This window comes from Pongo pygmaeus, chromosome 6 (assembly GCF_028885625.2).
Source record: "Pongo pygmaeus isolate AG05252 chromosome 6, NHGRI_mPonPyg2-v2.0_pri, whole genome shotgun sequence".
Classification (NCBI taxonomy): domain Eukaryota; kingdom Metazoa; phylum Chordata; class Mammalia; order Primates; family Hominidae; genus Pongo; species Pongo pygmaeus.
The window spans coordinates 96,106,368-96,125,086 of record NC_072379.2 but is presented as its reverse complement, the minus strand read 5'-3'; the positions used below and the strand labels follow the sequence as shown (position 1 = coordinate 96,125,086).

At 31.9% G+C, this 18,719-nt stretch overlaps 1 protein-coding gene across 4 annotated transcripts in view; it reads right to left on the bottom strand.

Annotated features, from left to right (window-relative positions):
* CACNA2D1 (calcium voltage-gated channel auxiliary subunit alpha2delta 1) overlaps positions 1-18,719 on the bottom strand; it is a 498,341-nt gene that overhangs the window by 50,716 nt on the left and 428,906 nt on the right. For 2 of the 4 annotated variants that reach the window (XM_054495187.2, XM_054495189.2), the window contains exons 13-19: positions 17,422-17,500; positions 16,486-16,535; positions 15,185-15,274; positions 10,680-10,757; positions 8,769-8,843; positions 8,431-8,505; positions 174-245 (exon numbers count right to left, since the gene is read on the bottom strand). In XM_054495187.2, the coding sequence (XP_054351162.1) occupies positions 174-245; positions 8,431-8,505; positions 8,769-8,843; positions 10,680-10,757; positions 15,185-15,274; positions 16,486-16,535; positions 17,422-17,500 (519 nt within the window). The remainder of the gene's footprint in view (positions 1-173; positions 246-8,430; positions 8,506-8,768; positions 8,844-10,679; positions 10,758-15,184; positions 15,275-16,485; positions 16,536-17,421; positions 17,501-18,719) is intronic. The other 2 variants (XM_054495190.2, XM_054495188.2) reach the window with 1 other exon arrangement.

Genomic DNA, 18,719 nt, shown 5'->3' with positions numbered 1-18,719 from the left:
GGATAGGAAAACCCAGGATCCAGAAAATTTTAATGACAAAGAACATTCATCTTTGTGTATACAGTATCTAACAGACAAGCTAACACATTGTAGCTGTTCAACAGATACTTGTAGAATGAGTGCATACCAGCATCTGACCTGAGGAATTGTTTAGTCTTACTGATTCCACTCACCTCCACTTTAATATCATTCTCTAACTCTGCATCAAGGAAATCCAATGTTACTGGCTCCTGAGATTTGGGGTTCTACACAGAAAACAATAATAATTAGGTACATGTAACATTATACAATTATGCTGTGTATAAAACAATTTAATAGGTATTTACAAAATTGTGCAAAAATTACTTACCTAGGATACAATAATTGTATAAAGGTATCTTCTTTCATACATATATATTTTATATATATATAGCTTATATATAAAAGCTAGAGATTGAGCTTTAAGTGCAGGAAATCTTAATTAATAACCAAGTGAAGACAGTGTCATTTTGAGTGCTGTATTTGATACTGCATTTATAATCACAAGCTCTTTAGGTACATTACTTTTGAAGAACCATTCATAACTTTCTTTTCATTAATTAGCATGGGAAAGGGGCAAAATATAGCCATTTGGATAACTTATTTGGTAATAAAACAATGGCAACATGTAAGCATACTTTTAAAATTTGTAGAAAAAAAAATGTGTATGAGAAAATGTTTTAAAATTATGTCTACACTTGCCAAGTAAAACATTCTATTGGACCTGTTCTTCCTTCTGAAAGTATATAAAGAAAAGGTGCAAGTTTGCTTCATATATTTCAATCTAAGAAATTTTATATTTTATTAATTCAAATGACATCAGAATGTATAAGATAAAATTTGTGGTTGTCATAAAGATTTTAAGATTAGCTATTATCATTAAAGTCTTACTAGGATAATAACCCCTGGGTTCAATGAATACTATTTCCTATTGCTTCTTCTTGCTGGTGTATAATAATAAATAAAGAACACTGGGGAATAAGATAGATTCTTATTTATTCATATCATTATATAAAATGATACTGTTAGTCTGGCAAATTTACCTCATATTATTTTAATTTCTCAATCGCAAAATGAAGATTCATTGAACTATTTGATAAACAAAATACAGTCAATTCCTCTATAACTTCCTCAGTAATGTAACATGTCATACTAAAATTTCAAAGCTTACTAGACCAATAAAATCATAATAGGTATATGTAATTTCACAATTGTAAAATTTTAGAAATTGAATTTTTAATTTTTATTAAAATATTACCTAAATCCGATAACTAGATACCAGTAACAAACGCAAACTATGCTGGATTAGTGCAAAGGTCACTCAAACTTTAATAATATAAGCCTCACAGGCTCTTTCAAAAGACGTTCGGATCATCACCATTTGAAGCACTGTTTTAGGGAGAAACTTCCCAAGGCAGTTGCAATAAGTAAAAATGTACTAAAATTAAGCATATCTTATCAAGATGCTGAATGACATAGTATACATGGCATATATTTACTGACAAAAATGCCTTCCTTCAAAGAGTAATTCCATCTAAAGATGAAAATTTTTGATTCCTATGGTTTTTGATAAATGAACATTCTTAAAGGCAAATTAAAAAATAGCCATGTCTGGCACTTTAATTGAAAAAAATGTTCACTGCTTAAGTACTCTATCACTACAATCAGAAGATTCTAGAATACTGAAAATATGTATTAAATTTTTCAAAGGTGAAAATGCTGACCAGTATTGGTAAGATACTGATGACATCCTACTGCCTGAAAAGGAAATACTCATTTGAAATGTAGCGTATTTTAAAAGAATAAAATAAAAGCCAATGTTGAAAATCCTTCTAATTTCTTTGTTTAAAAAATGAAACCTAGAAAATCCCTAACAAAAGGATACTCTAAAGTTTACAATATTATTCAGAATTGCTCATTTAATGTCCCATAAAATAAATTGTCTTCACACAAACACCATCATATCAACATTAAAATTTTAACAAACTCACTGCAAAACAAAGTCAAAATAATGAAAATAATAAAAAGTAAACAGAAATAAGAGTATTTATCTTACATGCAATGGATAATGCATAGCATGACCAGACCCAAACAGCATGCATGGAGGAGGCATTATCAGGAAGAATTGGCAATATGAAGATCATGTCCCAATCCAGCATACAAAGACACAGAGAAGAAAATGAAATCATAAAAGAAAAATCTCAATGCATAACTGGTACTTTTAAAATAGCAATCTAGCTGACCATTTTTTAAAAGATCCACCATGGGCATAGTGACTACAAAATTCAAAAGCATAATCTTTCAATAAGAAAGCACCAAGACAGGCTGAAGAACTGGAATATAGTCTCTGCACACCCATTGTTTTTGTCTGATATTTAAAATACCTAGTATTTCTCATTTGCAAAATTTGGTTATCAATGGAAATAACTACCATACCATTTGTGGAAATGAAAGAATGCAATGTTAACAAATTTTAAATTGAAAAAATTACTAGATAGTATTACAATGCTACTTAGTTCAAAAATATCCTTCAAATCAAGGAGTCTTGTGTGGTTGCTAGTTTGCCATTTAGAGTTTTCTTAGAATGAAAACAAAAATAAAACAAACCATTTTCAGGTTGTTTATTTTTTAATTATATTGTTAAGAGTTACATGCAATATTTGAGGTTGCTGCAAAAACAAAAATTCACTAAAATGCACATGACTGCAAAAGTATAATACATAAAAAGAAACATGCAAGGACAGTAACAAAACACAATTTACTATATCAAGAAAGGCATAAACATAATTTTAAACTTTATAGGAATTATAAAAGATATGAAGACTTTCATATGCAACAATATGAAATTCAGTTTGTTCTAAAATTCTAGCACTGGAAGGGAGCTAAAGTTTCTCAACTAGTGCAGTGGCTCTGCACTTTAGAACTCCATGTGGAGCTTTAAAAACTATTTAGAGGCCTGGCACAGTGGCTCACACCTGTAATCCCAGCACTTTGGGAGGCCAAGGCAGGTGGATCACAAGGTCAAGAGATCAAGACCATCCTGGCCAACATAATGAAACCCCGTCTCTACTAAAAATACAAAAATTAGATGGGCATGGTGGCCAGCACCTGTAATCCCAGCTACTTGGTAGGCTGCAGCAGGAGAATCATATGAACCCGGGAGGCAGAGGTTGCAGTAAGCCGAGATCGCACCACTGCACTCCAGCCTAGTGACAGAGTGAGACCCATCTCAGAAAAAAAATAAATAAATAAACAAAACAAAACAAAAACTAGAGTCCTAAACCCATCACTGCCAAATTAAATCAGAATTTTCAGAGGATGAGGCAGGGGACTGACATATATATATTTAATTTCCTAGGTGAATATACTGTGTAGGATGGAAACTAGTGACTAGTTCAATTCTCCTGCTTTTCAGATGAAGAAAATGAAACACTACAGGATTTAGTGGAGTGCTCAAGAATACAGTGTTGGCTTTTAGAACCAAACTAGCACTCAGTTCTACTAATTCACAGCTTATCCATCTCTTAATAACATATTACCTCTTCATTTTAATGTCACCAATTATTTATTTATTTACTCATTTTTTTTTTTTGAGACGGGGTCTCGCTCTGTCACCCAGCCTGAGGCAGTGGCACAATCTTGGCTCACTGCAACCTCTGCCTACTGGGTCCAAGCGATTCTCCTGCCTCAGCTTCTTGAGTAGCTGGGACTACAGGCATGTGCCACCATGCCTAGCTAATTCTTCTTTCTTTTTTTTTAGTAGAGGCAGGGTTTCACTATGTTGGCCTGGCTGGTCTCAAACTCCTGACCTTGTGATTGGCCCTCCTCGGCTTCCCAAAGTGTTGGGATTACAGGCGTGAGCCACCGCGGCCGGCCTTAATGTCACCAACTTTTTCAAAGAAATGGTAGGCTTACCTATACAATCTCAAATAATGTTGAACATCCTTTGAAATTCTGAAATTCTCTTGCTAAGCTATAGGAAGTATCCTTTTATGTTGATTATTAATAGTTTTACTGTGCATATAGAGATATTGCATACATATGATAGTTGAAGTTTTGTTGCCAAAAGGAAAAGCTTTTGCAATGAGTTTACCAGGTAATAAAAATTCACTGCCTATTTGCACTTTGGTACATTTTTAATTAGCTAAGGGAAATTTCTTTAACTTCTAATCCAAAATTACACTTTTTAGAAACTTTGGCTTAAAATCTGTGGCTTATGGAAACTGTCACATAGGAATTGCATTTTATTTCCACTTAGAAGTCAATTTACAAGCAAATTGTTAGGATCACATGAATTTGACGTTAATTTTACAATTTTAATAACAAATTTATTTTTAGAAGTCATCTCATTATGATTTCTCTGATTAACCTGATTCCATAATTGACTTTGCAATCTTTAGTTAGCCAATACACACCCTCTACCATCATTAATAACATTTTTGCTCCAGCTTATTAAGAAATGATGCTCATCTCATTTCATGCTCTGGAAGCCTGACGTCAGGAAAGGCAGCTTTAATTATAAGCTTTAAGAACAGAAGCTTAATCTCAACTCGGATTTAGCAAATTTGAAAGCACTGTTAAGGCTACCTTCATTCACAGTTACCTGGATGTTGGGTCTCCTTTTTCTTAAATTAATTGTTGGTATACCTACACCAATAGGCTGAAGCAACAGAAAAATGGTAATTCATCATACTACGTATCAACATAGGTATGGGTTCTATCCTATAATCAATTTTCGTCAGATATTTCCTTGATTGGAAAAAGGTCTAAATGATAGAATTCAAAATATTTGGTAGGTATGGAGTTCATGAGTCAATAAAATAAGAATGTAAAAATATCTTCAATGAATAAAAACTGTTACTTTTTAAGAAAAATGACTATTATTTTTCTTTTTCTAGAAAAGTACGTATTTGGGAAGTGGGAAAAATGGTTGTTTGTCCCAGATTACTTTTCCATCGATTTGACCAAAAAAAAAAAAAAAAAGAGAGAGAGAGAGAGAGAAATAACAATTTTCTCAAAAAATTGACCCAAATATAAATATTTTTAATGTCCATCCCTCAATTCATATGTTGAAATCCTCATCTCCAGAGATGATGGTATCCAAAGGCTTTTGGGAGGTGATTAGGTCCTGGTTGGTGGGTCCCTCATGAATGGGATTGGTGCCCTTATAAAAGAGGTCCTAGAGAGAGACACGTCTCACCCCTTCTCCTCCATGTGAGGTTAGAATGAGAAGATGACTGTCTAGAGGGAGGCAAGCCCTCACAGAACACCAATCTGTCCAAGCCTTCATCTTGCACTTCCCAGTCTTCAGAACTATGAGTTACTAAATTCTGTTTATAAGCCACCCAGTCTATGGTATTTTGTTATAGCAGCCTGAATGAACTAAGGAAATTATACGATATTAAAAAGTTTCAACGTTTCGTATTTGTGCCTTTGTTTTCTGAAGTGATACCAAATGTTATATCTATGGAACTAATAGAGAATGTAACCACAACAGTGTAGATTTATTTTAAATATTAACTTCTCAAACATAGATTATGCACAGTTTCCTATACAATACATATTTCTTAGAATTGAACAAAATGAGATATCTAATTAAGTAGACCTAACCTGGCTACTTCAATGACACAAAATGGAAGAAAGTTAAAATCCATTTTGGAATAAAGCAGAATACATAATTCAACATATGTCAAAATGTGGTCATGCTGGTAAAAGTACACATTGAGAAAATATGTTATGAATCCTTAAAAAATTAAATATGTGAAAAGTCCATAGCTATTTTATGATATTCTGGGGCTTTTAAAGAACACCCATCTTCTACGAAAAAACCTTCACTGAAATATTTTTAATTAGGGTTACAATATCAGGAAGAAAACACAAAGCACTGATCACGGAATGCTTGCATAACATTAGACTTTCACCTTGTTAAATAATAATGGCTGCTATAGATATAGCATTATTTTTCTTCACTTGTATTAATGAATTTCTGATAAAATAATTAAGATTAATTTTGTTAATATACTGTTACCATATGTTCCTTTGTATTTGTCGATTTCTAAAGCAATTATCTTATACTATATCATCCTTTTATGAGGTCTTGTATCAATCTGTATAGCGTGCTCCTTTAGCCACAAAATGGAAATCAAAATATTTACTGAGTTAATGATGAGAATTCACAAGCATGAATTTCAGAAATACAGAATAAATTGATGTTCAGAATAATTTCTTTTTCATGGTGTTCTGAAATAGTATTTTTGGAAATGTCTTTCTGTTACATTTAATATTTGCTTTAATAAAATTCAAATATAAAGATATGCAAAGCTAATTTATAATATGGAAGAAAAATATCAATTGGGCTTTAATGAAGTTGCTAAAGAATTTTTCTCTGTAATATTATAAATTTTAGTGAATTATTTCAAATACGAGCCAAATATAGGTTGTCATTCAAATAGTAATGTTTTCTACATAAATATTGGTTATTAGTAGAAGAATGTAGAAAACGAAAAAAACTTCAAATTATTACTTCTCTTTCACTACGAAAACCACCTAAATTGTTACAGCCATTAGATGGTAGATTTTATATATATATCCATCATATATGCATTATTGTACTTATTCTTCTGTCTATGATATATGTTAGTTCCTTTGGGTGAGGGTTAAGGTTTATAATCATAAAAGTAGAGATCCTTCACACCCTTCATCACATTACTTTTTTTTTTTTTTTTTTTTTGAGATGGAGTTTCGCTCTTGTTGCCCAGGCTGGAGTGCAATGGTGTGGTCTCGGCTCACTGCAACCTCCACCTCCTGGGTTCAAGGGATTCTCCTGACTCAGCCTCCCAAATAGCTGGGATTACAGGCATGTGCCACCACACCCGGCTAATTTTGTATTTTTAGTAGAGACAGGGTTTCACCATGTTGGCCAGGCTGGTCTCCAACTCCTGCCCTCAGGTGATCTGCCCACCTGGGCCTCCCAAAGTGCTGGGATTACAGGCATGAGCCGCCATGCCCACCCCACATTACACTTTTATTCCTTTTGAATTACTTTAGTTAGGGGGATTTAATTGGAAATACACTGGATATACAAAGCCCAAACAATAATACTCCAAAATTATAAAAAATTTTAAGATATAAAAAGATAAGTTTTCAAGCTGTAGCAAAATCATAGGATGATTAGCCAAACATAAATTACTCTTTTAAGAGGAATTTAACAGGATATGCTTTTAAAGAGCTGTGGTAGTTTAATAATAATATGAAAAAGTACTTATGCAACATTTATGTTAAAACAATACATTTAAGCATAACTAGGGTGATCAACAGCTACATGTGCTACAAGTAATTATGTGATGAATTTGATATGGAAATAAGTTCCAAAGTCAGATAAACTAAAATAGACATTAGTTATAAAATGTAATATTATTTAATGTATTAAAATATATAATTAATGTATTACATTTAATGTATTTTTGCATTCAATATCAATAGTTTTCTTATGGATTTGAACAATATTTAAATGACACAACTTTTTATGTATGTATGTTCACACACTTGTGGTATATTCTAATATATGACTAACATTAAATATCCAAGACTTGGGAGAAATAAGTAGTATGCATAAGTCTGCATGGTTTAAAGGATCTTCAATATTATCTTCAAAGTTTAACAATAACTAAACGGATGCTTCTAAAGTTACAATTATAAGACTTTGATTAATTTTACATCTAAATAAATTTTGCTATTAATGCCCTGTGAAGCAGTTCATGAAGAGTGAAATGAGCTGTACAAGATAATTTATGAAAATATCTTGTATCTTGAGAAAATAGGCACAAAAATTAGGATAATATGGTTCATCGATGGCATTTTATCTCTTTCAGATTAACTTGCTGATTAATAAATACTTCCCATTTCTGAAGCCCATCACATGAATTTTACTTATTCAATCTCTTACATCTCTTTACAGGCCTGTCCTAAAGTAAAAGGAAAACCATTCTGGGAGATGGAAAGCAGAGTTAATTACTAGAAGAGAAGGGCAATAGAAAATGTGGCCTGGACATAGATAAACATTACTAATATTTATCAGGTTCACACTCATGTCTGGAGCAATATCCTTTATTATCTTACAGCCTTAAAATTAAAGTCAGAAGTGGGATGCATGAAATTGAGGCTCAGTGGGTGATAATGGCTGTCCTTGAGATAAAAATATTAGTGCAGCTAAACTGGTAACAGAAAATGAAAACTGCTTTCACACTTTCATATAGTATAATGTGTGGTCCTTGTCATCTAAGAAGAGAGCCACATTAGAGACTGTACTTTGATATTTAGTGTTATACGGTAAATTTTAAAACAACAATCCTATTAAGAACATTAATCACTAATTCTACAAAACACTAATCACCATAAACATTATATACCGACCTTTGGCTGAAGATTTGGATGTAATAAAACATAACCATTAGGATCGATTGCAAAGTAATACCCATTGGGGCACAGCTGGAAAAGAAAAAAAATAAGCTTGGATATGCCTGAGTCACAATTAGAAATCTATATTCTTTTAAATACATAATGTATTAAATACACATTTTATAGCATGTTGAAAGATAACATGGAATCATTTTATTTTAGAGATGCTTTTAACCATTTGGTTCCTTTGCTAAGATAACTGCCCATAATTTTTGAGAATTACCTAAGTGCCAAACTAAATTAGTACAGAGTTCTAACTAGAAAGGGTATCAAAAGAGCAAATTTCATCTTACTGTAAAACGTGGTGTCAGTCTTTTAATATCTTCCAAAGACACATCTACTCCCATCACACCAAGAATCAGCTGGTTCTATAATAAGAGAGCAAAAATGGCATTTTATGTCAAAAATTTACATATTTTTACACAATTATCACATGCTCATCTTTTACTTGCATTATGGTTATATTCCATATTAGTTTAAATGTATATATAGGGTGAAGCACTCTTGGTGTCAATTTACAAGGATTCTCAGCTTTGTTTCCCACAACTTTATCATCATCATTTAACTTAGCAAAGAAAATCTAGATAATTGAGGCTAAAATATATAAAAGATAAATAAAAGTGTTTGACACTTCTTGTACCCTTTTCTTCTAATATTTATTTTCACTGCTATTGTACAGTCAGCCCTTATAGCTGTGTGTCTATGTATGTGAGTTTAGATTGACTTTATGGTTTACTATAATTAAGAAACCACAAGAATGTCCAGCTTAAAGATTATACAATATAGAATAAGAACACATTGGATTTTTGCTGCAGATAGTTCCTGTGTATGTAACTATCCTAAAAGTATGTGACCATATTGGTGATAAAATCCTCAAAATACTATTTCTAGTCGCTGCTAATAACTTCTATATACCAAGCAACAGGCATCCTAGTTTTAGGTGCAAGTAGAGGAGGCTTGTGGCAAACTGCTATCATAATCTTCTATGGGACATAAAGATGGAAATTGTGTTAAAATTTTGAGTCCAAAATTGTTGTTTCAAATGGAATTATATAAATTATAAAACAATAAGCAAAAAATTATAAACTCTAGTAATTACAAAAACATTTAAACTTTGTGTAGGTACAGATAGAGTAAGAAAGTTGTATCAACAACTATGCTCTTTTCCATGAACCAATCCTAGTCTGAACAAAAACTTCCCAACTGAAGCAATCTCTTAGTTCACAGTGAGATCTGTGAACACGTATGAGAAAGTGAGAGTTACTCTTTTATGAGTTACAATATTTAGAACCTGCAGATAGTTAAGAATGGTAATGGGCCCCCAAAGAGAAATAACTGTTTTCTATGGCCACCTTATTAAAATAAGGAGTTCAATTGAGATATATAATAACTGATCAAACAATGCTTAAGTGCAACAGACTTCATGAAACCATAAACTGGAAATAAATATCCACTCAAATCAAGTATATCACCTACATTATAAAATCAGTTCCTAGTATTAAAGAAGTCTTAACTTCAAAATCTCAAATTCCTTCTGAATCAAGCTAAAAAATTGGAATGCAATCCTATTTAAAATCAAAAGCATTTAACAAACAATAAGTACAAGATACATATTTTTTAGAACTGTTAAATAGGCATTTTACTGCATTGACAAAAAACCAGTGCTATAGAAATTAAGCAGTCTATGAAATTATTCTTCCTGTATCCTAAAAATAGAAAAAAAGAGAAATATTAATTTAAATCAGATCCTTAAGTTATATGATAATTTTTAAAAAGCTATTGTTTGGGAGTTGGGGAGGAATGATTTAATATACCAATGTACACCTGATACAAACATCACCATGCTTTTGGTCTTTGGATTTTTCTTTCTAAACTCCATTAATATCTCAGATGGATTCTTAAAATGTGCACACAATATTACTGTCCATTTATCATATAATTACTCCCAGAGTCTGACTCTGTGTTCTCATCAGGTCATAGTTAAGTGGAGTTAAGTTGAATCTTGGCTCTAGGGCAACAGAGAGTTTGACCTGCATTTCCTTTTTCCCAGGTGGTTATCGCATAGGCAGCTGTTGCCTTTGACCTCTGGCCTCACAAGACAATTACACTGCATGTATTTTCTTATGGAAATATCTTATCCATGTTGAGCTTCAACGTCACAGTTTGTCATTTATTATTATTAATTTTATCAATTAACTTTTAACCTTTAAGTTTGTCTTATTTTCAAATTGGCCGGTTATGTTGAAGACCGGAAGAGTTCCAGTAATGACAAGTCCCAGTTCCTAAAAATAGATTCAGAGAGAAAGGGCAAATTAAAATTACAATTTAAGCTTTGTCAGAGTGCATTAACCTTTGATATCTGAGACTGCATTTTATAGTTACTTTATAAAGAGCCACAAAAACTAGTAACTCATTTTGAATATCTATTAAAATTTATTTTTAAAATATCAATGAAAATATCTTGGAAATAATTAGGACCTACTAGGCAGCTACTGAAGCATGCAACATTTAAAATAATACTCTAATATAACTTTAAAAATAATCAGCTTACACAAATGGTCAACAGCCTGTATGCATTTCAGTAACCCTGTGTCCTCCCCCTTTTTCATAGTGATAGTTCACCTAATATCAGGGCCTCCATAAGCAGAGTGATAATAAAATATTATTTTAAGTGATTTATTTAGCTTCCCTTTTTGTAGCCTTATTCTTAATTTTTTTATGCCCTAAGCCAAAGACTTCATGCTAAATGACAAATGTGCAGTTGAATAACATGATAAATAAAAGGAACATTCTATTGATACTGCATATCTGGGATATTTTAAGTAAATGTTATGCTCTTCAGAAGAAGCAATACTACTTCTAAATAGACCCCAAAATAAGTAGTACTTTTTGACAAAGTAAAATTATGAAGAAAAGACAACTGCAAGCATCAAATATAAAAGTCTAGTCTGAAGAGTTTAACATAGTAGAACTAATGCCATCCTATTAATCAGCACACAATTGAATATATTAAATGAATCCATACAGATTATTCAAAATAAACTGATTTTCAAGTCAGAGTTTGCTTTTGTTACTGACATCTATATCCATTATAATTTTTAACCACTATTTCATGTCAAAACTACATTTAACAAAATCACTCTTTCAAATAATTTTTAAATTATTGTTTGACATTTTGAGTTTGCTAAAATGAGAAAATATTCTTAATCTTCTCACAAATAGTGATTCCAAATCCAAATCTCAAGAACTCGGAACAGAGTTCTGGAATCAGAACGGAGTTCATAAAGTTGGATTTGGAATCATTATTCATTAGAACATTAAAAATATTTATTAATATCAGGGAGCAAATGTTGTGGTATCAGGTTGTGGTTCATAATTGTGCACATACGAGGCCCAAATTCAATGGGAATATGAATGCATTAGGGAGGAGAGGCAATAATAGAGAAGCTTCCAGCAGACCAAGATACCAAATTATTTGCAACAAATAAAACTAAGGAAACAACCATACGTATTTGGGTGCACGATGATTGATATGGTTTGGCTGTGTTCCCACACAAATCTCATCTTCAATTGTAGTTCCCATAATCCCCCACGTGTTGTGGGAGGGATCCAGAGGTAACTGAATCATGGGACGGTTTCCCCCATGTTATTCTCGTGATAGTGAGTAATTTCTCACGAGATCTGATGGTTTTATATGTGGCTTCCCCCTTCGCTCAGCACTTATTCTCTCTCCTGCCGCCCCGTGAAGAGATGCTTTCCACCATGATTTTAAGTTTCCTGAGGCCTCCCCAGCCACATGGAACTGTGAGTCAATTAAACCTTTCTTCTTTATAAATTACTCAGTCTCGGGGATTTCTTCACAGCAGTGTGAGAACAGACTAATACAGTGATAGATACATGTTGGTGCTTATAAAGTCCTAACGAAGAACATTAGACAATGAAACATCCTTAATTATATAAATTAATGCTTCCAATGAAAACCTCCCACCTCAATAAAGTCAGGCTATAGATTAATTTATAAAACTGGATCCAAAAGATAATTTAGTAAAGATTTGGTGAAGTGTCTATTAGTGCTATAATCTATATGCATAGTTTTAAAAATGCTACCATGGTTTAAGACAAGGTAGATATGGATGTAATCATTTCCTTTGCATTACTTTTGCACTTATACTGCATACCATAATTTGCTTCTAAAAATGGTAAAATGTAGCCTAAAGTGAGTTACTAGATTACTAACATTAGATTTAAGATAATTATGAATGAAGTCATTGGGGCCCAACTTGAATTTTTTCTCATTTATTAAGCAGACCAAACACTTGTACTCTACTCCTGAGCACTGCACATGTCTCTAGAAAATAAGAGAGAAATAAAACAAGATTTCTCTACCCTGGAATTTTAAAAAATATTTTCTAGAGCCAAACTCTTGTCATATCTCTTTTTATAAAGAGCTTCGCTTTGTCTCCTAATTAAAATGAGCTCTCCACAATATTGTCCTAATCTCCCCTTATCACCAAAAATGACCAAGGTATCATTTTTTTGATATACTCAGTGCTTCCCCAACTTTTATGCTATACCCCATTTCTATGGTTTCACTTCTCACCACCAATTGCAAAAATCTTACACTAATATGATCAGCTAAAATGTCTCCATTTTCTTAACCACAACCCACTTTGCTCCCAATATTGGCTTCTTTATTTTGAAGTCAGAATTCTTTTTCTCATTATATCCATTATATTTGGTTTTGAAATATATTTACCTTTTCCTTTGTAATATAACTGTTTATTTTTGACCAACATATATTTTTAATCTGCTGTGTGGAGAGATTATAAACAAATAACTAGGAATATATGAGGATCACTTTATCATCTTCAAACCAGTAAAAATAATGCTGTATGTGTCCAATGAATAGCAAATTCACGTGTTCCTGTTGTTGTTTTTTTTTTTTTTTACATTCAGTTTCAGCTTATAGCACAGCACATTTAGAACCAACATTTCCTCCTAATGTCATTTGTGCTATCAGTAAGAACCTTACCAGCAATACAGACATGCTGGCTAATGAACTTCCAGTCAAAGGAAACACAACAGGGCATAATTATTGACTCCTCCTATCATACACTGTCCTGTGATGGATTTGAAAAGTGCAACATTTTGACCACAGCTTTGGATCACTATGTGACCTTAAGTAAATATGTGATGTCTAAAAGGAACACTGGACAGTAATTTTAAGCTAGGGCTTGAGGTAAGCAAGCTTCATTTTATCTTTCTTAGCGTGCAAGGCTGCTGTTAATAGTGCCTATTTTTCTTCTAACTTCCTGTATATGTTTATTTTCTAAAAAACCAAATGATAAGTAATTTTGCCCCATGGGTTCATCATTACATTTGGAAAAGTAGTAACAACATATCACTGAACTCCAAGTAGGGAAAAGGGTTACTGAATCAGCATTTATTTTTCAGGTCTTATTATTTTGATTCTCTCCAAATATATTATTTTAGTAAATCATTAATAAATTCTTCTCATTAAGACTAAACATAAGAATAAAGCTTAAGTGCGATGATTATTATTTACAACTTTCATGTCAGGAAAGTAAAAATTACATGTCAAAGATTTTCAACTTTGGCCCTATTGACATTTTTGGAGGGAAAATACTTTGTTGTGTGTGGTAGGCGTTTTCCTCTGCATTATAGGATGTTTAACAGTGTGCCTGGCCTCTGTCCACTCAAGGGTGTCCAATCTTTTGGCTTCCCTGGGCCACACTGGGAGAAGATGAATTGTCTTGGGCCACACCTAAAATACACTAATACTAACAATAGTTGATGAGATTTTTAAAAAAGCAAAAAAATTTCATAATGTTTTAAGAAAGTGTACAAGTTTGTGTTGGGCTGCATTCAAAGCCGTCCTGGGCCACAGGTTGGACAAGCTTGTTCTAGATGCCAGTAGGAACCCCTCCCCTCAAGCCATGACAATCAAAAATGTCTACATATTTTTTCCAAATGAACTGTGAGGGGCAAAAAGACCCCCCTGTTGAGAACCAATGCTTTTAAATATAATGACATATCTTTACTAAAATGTCAATTGTGCAATGGACAATTTAACATGTGTTTGTTATTTCACACCAGATTTGATCACCTCAATGATGTATTTCCATAAAAAGTCTGAGGTTGAATCTAGCACAAAAGATTATATTAATACATGAAGAAGTTTGTGATGATTTCAGTATAGGGTAAAGTTTTTGCCTATCTAATCGCATGTACTCCTGAGTTTTAGCAGATCCAGCTATAGCTGTGGAGGCTAGACATGCTTCTACTAGACTAGCTCCTCTACTTTAAAAATACTTTCTTCAAAATTATTGTTCAAAATCTGCAAAAATAGATTCTAATTCACAAAGACTTTCATCTTTTTTTTTAACATTAACAATTTAAAAACTTATTGAAATGCCCATGTATTCAACATTCCAGGTTGGAAATTCTACATTCTCAGTGAAGGGATCAAGTAGACAATAAGCTAACACTTTGCATTTGTAGTTCTCTGCTACACACAAGTCTATGTTTTTATGTAAATTATATAAAATCTAGGAAAGAAGTCTTTGATAGAAGAAATTTTGGGGAGGGTTTAATGAAAAGGAAAACAGAGACATCATCTAGAAAGAAGTAGAAATCATCCGTGTGCTTCTGTTATGACAGTCTTTGACTGAACAGCTCAACCTCTTACCAATGCATCCAGGTACACATTTGTCCATTGGACTTGCTTAGCTTTGTCTCCTGCTAAAACCATTGGTCTTCCCAAAACATCCAAATATTCCTGTTTATGAAAAACAAAAGTTGTGGTTAAAACTAGTAATGCTGTGTTGAAATAAAAATTACAGAGAAAAAATATTCTAGAGTTAAAAATGAATATAGAATCAAAATTATTGAGACTGAATACATAATCAGTTAATTTCTATTTTGGGTACTCCATAAGTGGTATGGCTACGTTATTTTGAATCAACAATATTTGACTTATATTATTTATACAATATATCTACCCCAGTTTTTTTCTAGTAACAATCAGAGCATTGTTTTTCTGTGTTACAGCCAGTAAGTGAAATAGGTTCCTTGTAAATTGTTTCATGTTAATCTAAACTATTTAAGGCTCTGTGATTTACTGCGTGGAATTGTACAAATTTAAAATCATAAAGCAGCCACATACTTTCTTTCATATCACAGATTGTTTGGCTGAAATTCAAAACTACATTTAAACACATCAAAAAATAAAGGAAATACTGTGCCAAATCTAGACATTAGACTCAAATGCAGCTGCTGTTTCATTTCAACATTCAATGTATTCAGTATTCACGTCCACAAATGCCATGTTATTTATGCTAAATTTTGACTTAGTTTATTTTGTAGATCTTCAGCTATGTTTAAAAAGAAGTAGCAATTTTCATAGTAATTTATGATTATTTAAAAAGAATAAATATTTAAATTAACTTAATTACTACATTCTACAAAAAGTTATTTAACAGGCATGTTTTCAACTGCATAATGTCAGAAAAATCATCTCCTTGTTGTAACTTTATTTTAGATAGGTAAATAGATCCACAGGGGTTATTTGGGAGGTATTTAAGTTCCAACTAGGTCCCTGTACAATTTGTCCAGCATAATTAGTGTTTAATTTTATACATAGTACCTACAATTTGAAGAAACTTTAAAAAATTATTTGCAGTAGACCCAAGTTCAAATTACATGAAATGTATTTTTAGAAAATTTGATTTTATTTATTTTCTATGATGTTTGTAACATCTGAAAATAACAATATACTCATTTTATTAACCTGAGTTTTGGGTATTTGAAAACACTTGCAATGTTAATGAAATAAAACCAATATATCACCAAGATACTCAGTATTTTAATATAGGTGTAATATTAGAGATCTTTTCATTCTTGCTAATTTTCTCCATATTGAGCATATTTAAACCAGAAAAATATCTTTTACTTGAAAAAATAATTTAAACAAGTTTTAAATAATCATACCTGAGTATTGATTCTTATTGCACCAATGGAAGGAATTTCATAATAATAACCTGAAATATACATATATTTTTATACATAAATGTTACTTTATAATAAAGGGCCACAAAATTATTTTATTTTATAAATATTTTATAAAGAGTATTTTGAAAATAATATATTTCACTTCAAAATTGAGCTAATACTGAAATATCAAAATTAAGAATGGTTAATGAATCTTCACAACAAACACACAGGCTTTGTGAAAAATTTCACATTTCTTAGTTACTATAAAATAGGTATTCCTCTTCTATGAGGAATAGGAAACATGGTACCATTAAAAATATTTTTTCATTGGATAAATTATTAAAGATGCGTGATGGATAATTATTATATTTATATAAAATCTTTGCCTAAATATAACTTTTAGAAAAAATTTAGGTTCTTTTTGTTGCCATGGTATCACAGTTCATTTTTCAAATTAACATATTTTTTTCTCAGTAACATCATTCTTTCTGAGTGAAAATATGAGCTCACTGCACAACATTTGAATTATCCTGGAATGTATAAGATAATATTTTTCAAAAACAGCAATTAAACCACTCAGAGAAAAAAATATATATGTCATACTCTCATATTTAAGCTTTATGAAATTCAGATAGTTTCATTCCTAATTTTTCATGTAAGATTATATCTGATATATATCATTCAGTATAATTCAGTATAATACATTATTTTATGAATGTGGAAATATAATCAGATGTCAGAATTTTCATATAATGTAATGCTAATGTCAAAATTTGTATGTGTTTTCTCTATAAAAGCATGTTCAGAATCTTACTCTTGTCTGATTCTTATAAAAGTTAGCTACAATTTTAGCTTATTTTAAATAAGTACACCTAATAACAACTACCAAAATATTTTTTCTTCTAATTTATTAGAAGAAAACAGATTTGTTACCTTTGTTTTCACAGGCCATCCACTGAATAGGTCCTCTGTCATAATTGTGTTGACCAACTGAAAACGTGAATACACGTACCTGGATGAATTGAAAAACAGGTATTCATTAGGCTGAATAAAATTTAATTGAATGGCAAAATAAAACAGCTAAAATTTCTATTGAAAAGAGTGCTTTCCAGTTGAATGATATGATAAGAAAAACTGAGGCCAGTAAAGCCTTCAGAAAGGGATCAGAGGAAAATCACATAACCTACTGTAAACATAGACTCCAGTTGCTACATTTAAATTTGTACCTGAGTGTCCTGTTGCATATTCCAATCCTCAGGCAGGAGCATGACTAATGTTTCATTCATAGAAAGTACATCTTTCATGGCCAGGCGCAGTGGCTCACGCTTGTAATCCCAGCACTTCAGGAGGCCGAAGCGGGCAGATCACCTGAGGTCAGGAGTTCGAGACCATCCTGGCTAACATGGTGAAACCCCGTTTGTACTAAAAATACAAAAAATTAGCCGGGCCTTATGGTGCGTGCCTGTAATCCCAGCTACTCGGGAGGCTGAGGCAGAATTGCTTGAACCAGGGAGGCAGAGGTTACAGTGAGCTGAAATTGTGCCATTGCACTCCAGCTTGGGCAACAAGAGCGAAACTCCGTTTCAAAAAAAAAAAAAAAAAAGAAAGAAAGAAAGAAAAAAGAAAATACATCTTTGAGGTCCAACCTCACTTCTCCTGTCTCACCTGGTTATATATGTTATCTACATAGCTAGTCACTGCAAAAAAAGTTTATTTCCCTATTTCATAGGTATGTAGTAATGAAAAAGTATTCAGAAAGGTCATTGTACTTCAAAGTTGCTTAACGCAATTAAACTTTGTGATGGTTTTCACCATGGAAATATATAGGATGCACACATATGATTATGTTGTTAGTATATTACTTATTTTCTATAAAAGTTGGCTGACACATATAAATAGATATTCTAAGCTCCTAGGATTTTTAAATATAATCAAAATATTGACTGTTCCTAACATGCTATAAAGTATGCAAATATTTTAAAATCAATTGAGAGTTTTTATAATTTAAGTATTTATTGAAAGACATTGAATTTAAATAATAGTGTGAAAGTATAAAAGGTAAATTCCATGAGGTCAACCTATACTTAATAAAATCATTTTTACATATATTGATTTTTACTAATTTAGTAATCTAAGTAAACCAACACTCTCAGCTCAACATTTTAGCTATTTCTAAAAATAGACATGCAGAAAATCACTTTTCCATGAGTTCAAATTCCAGTTTGAACTAT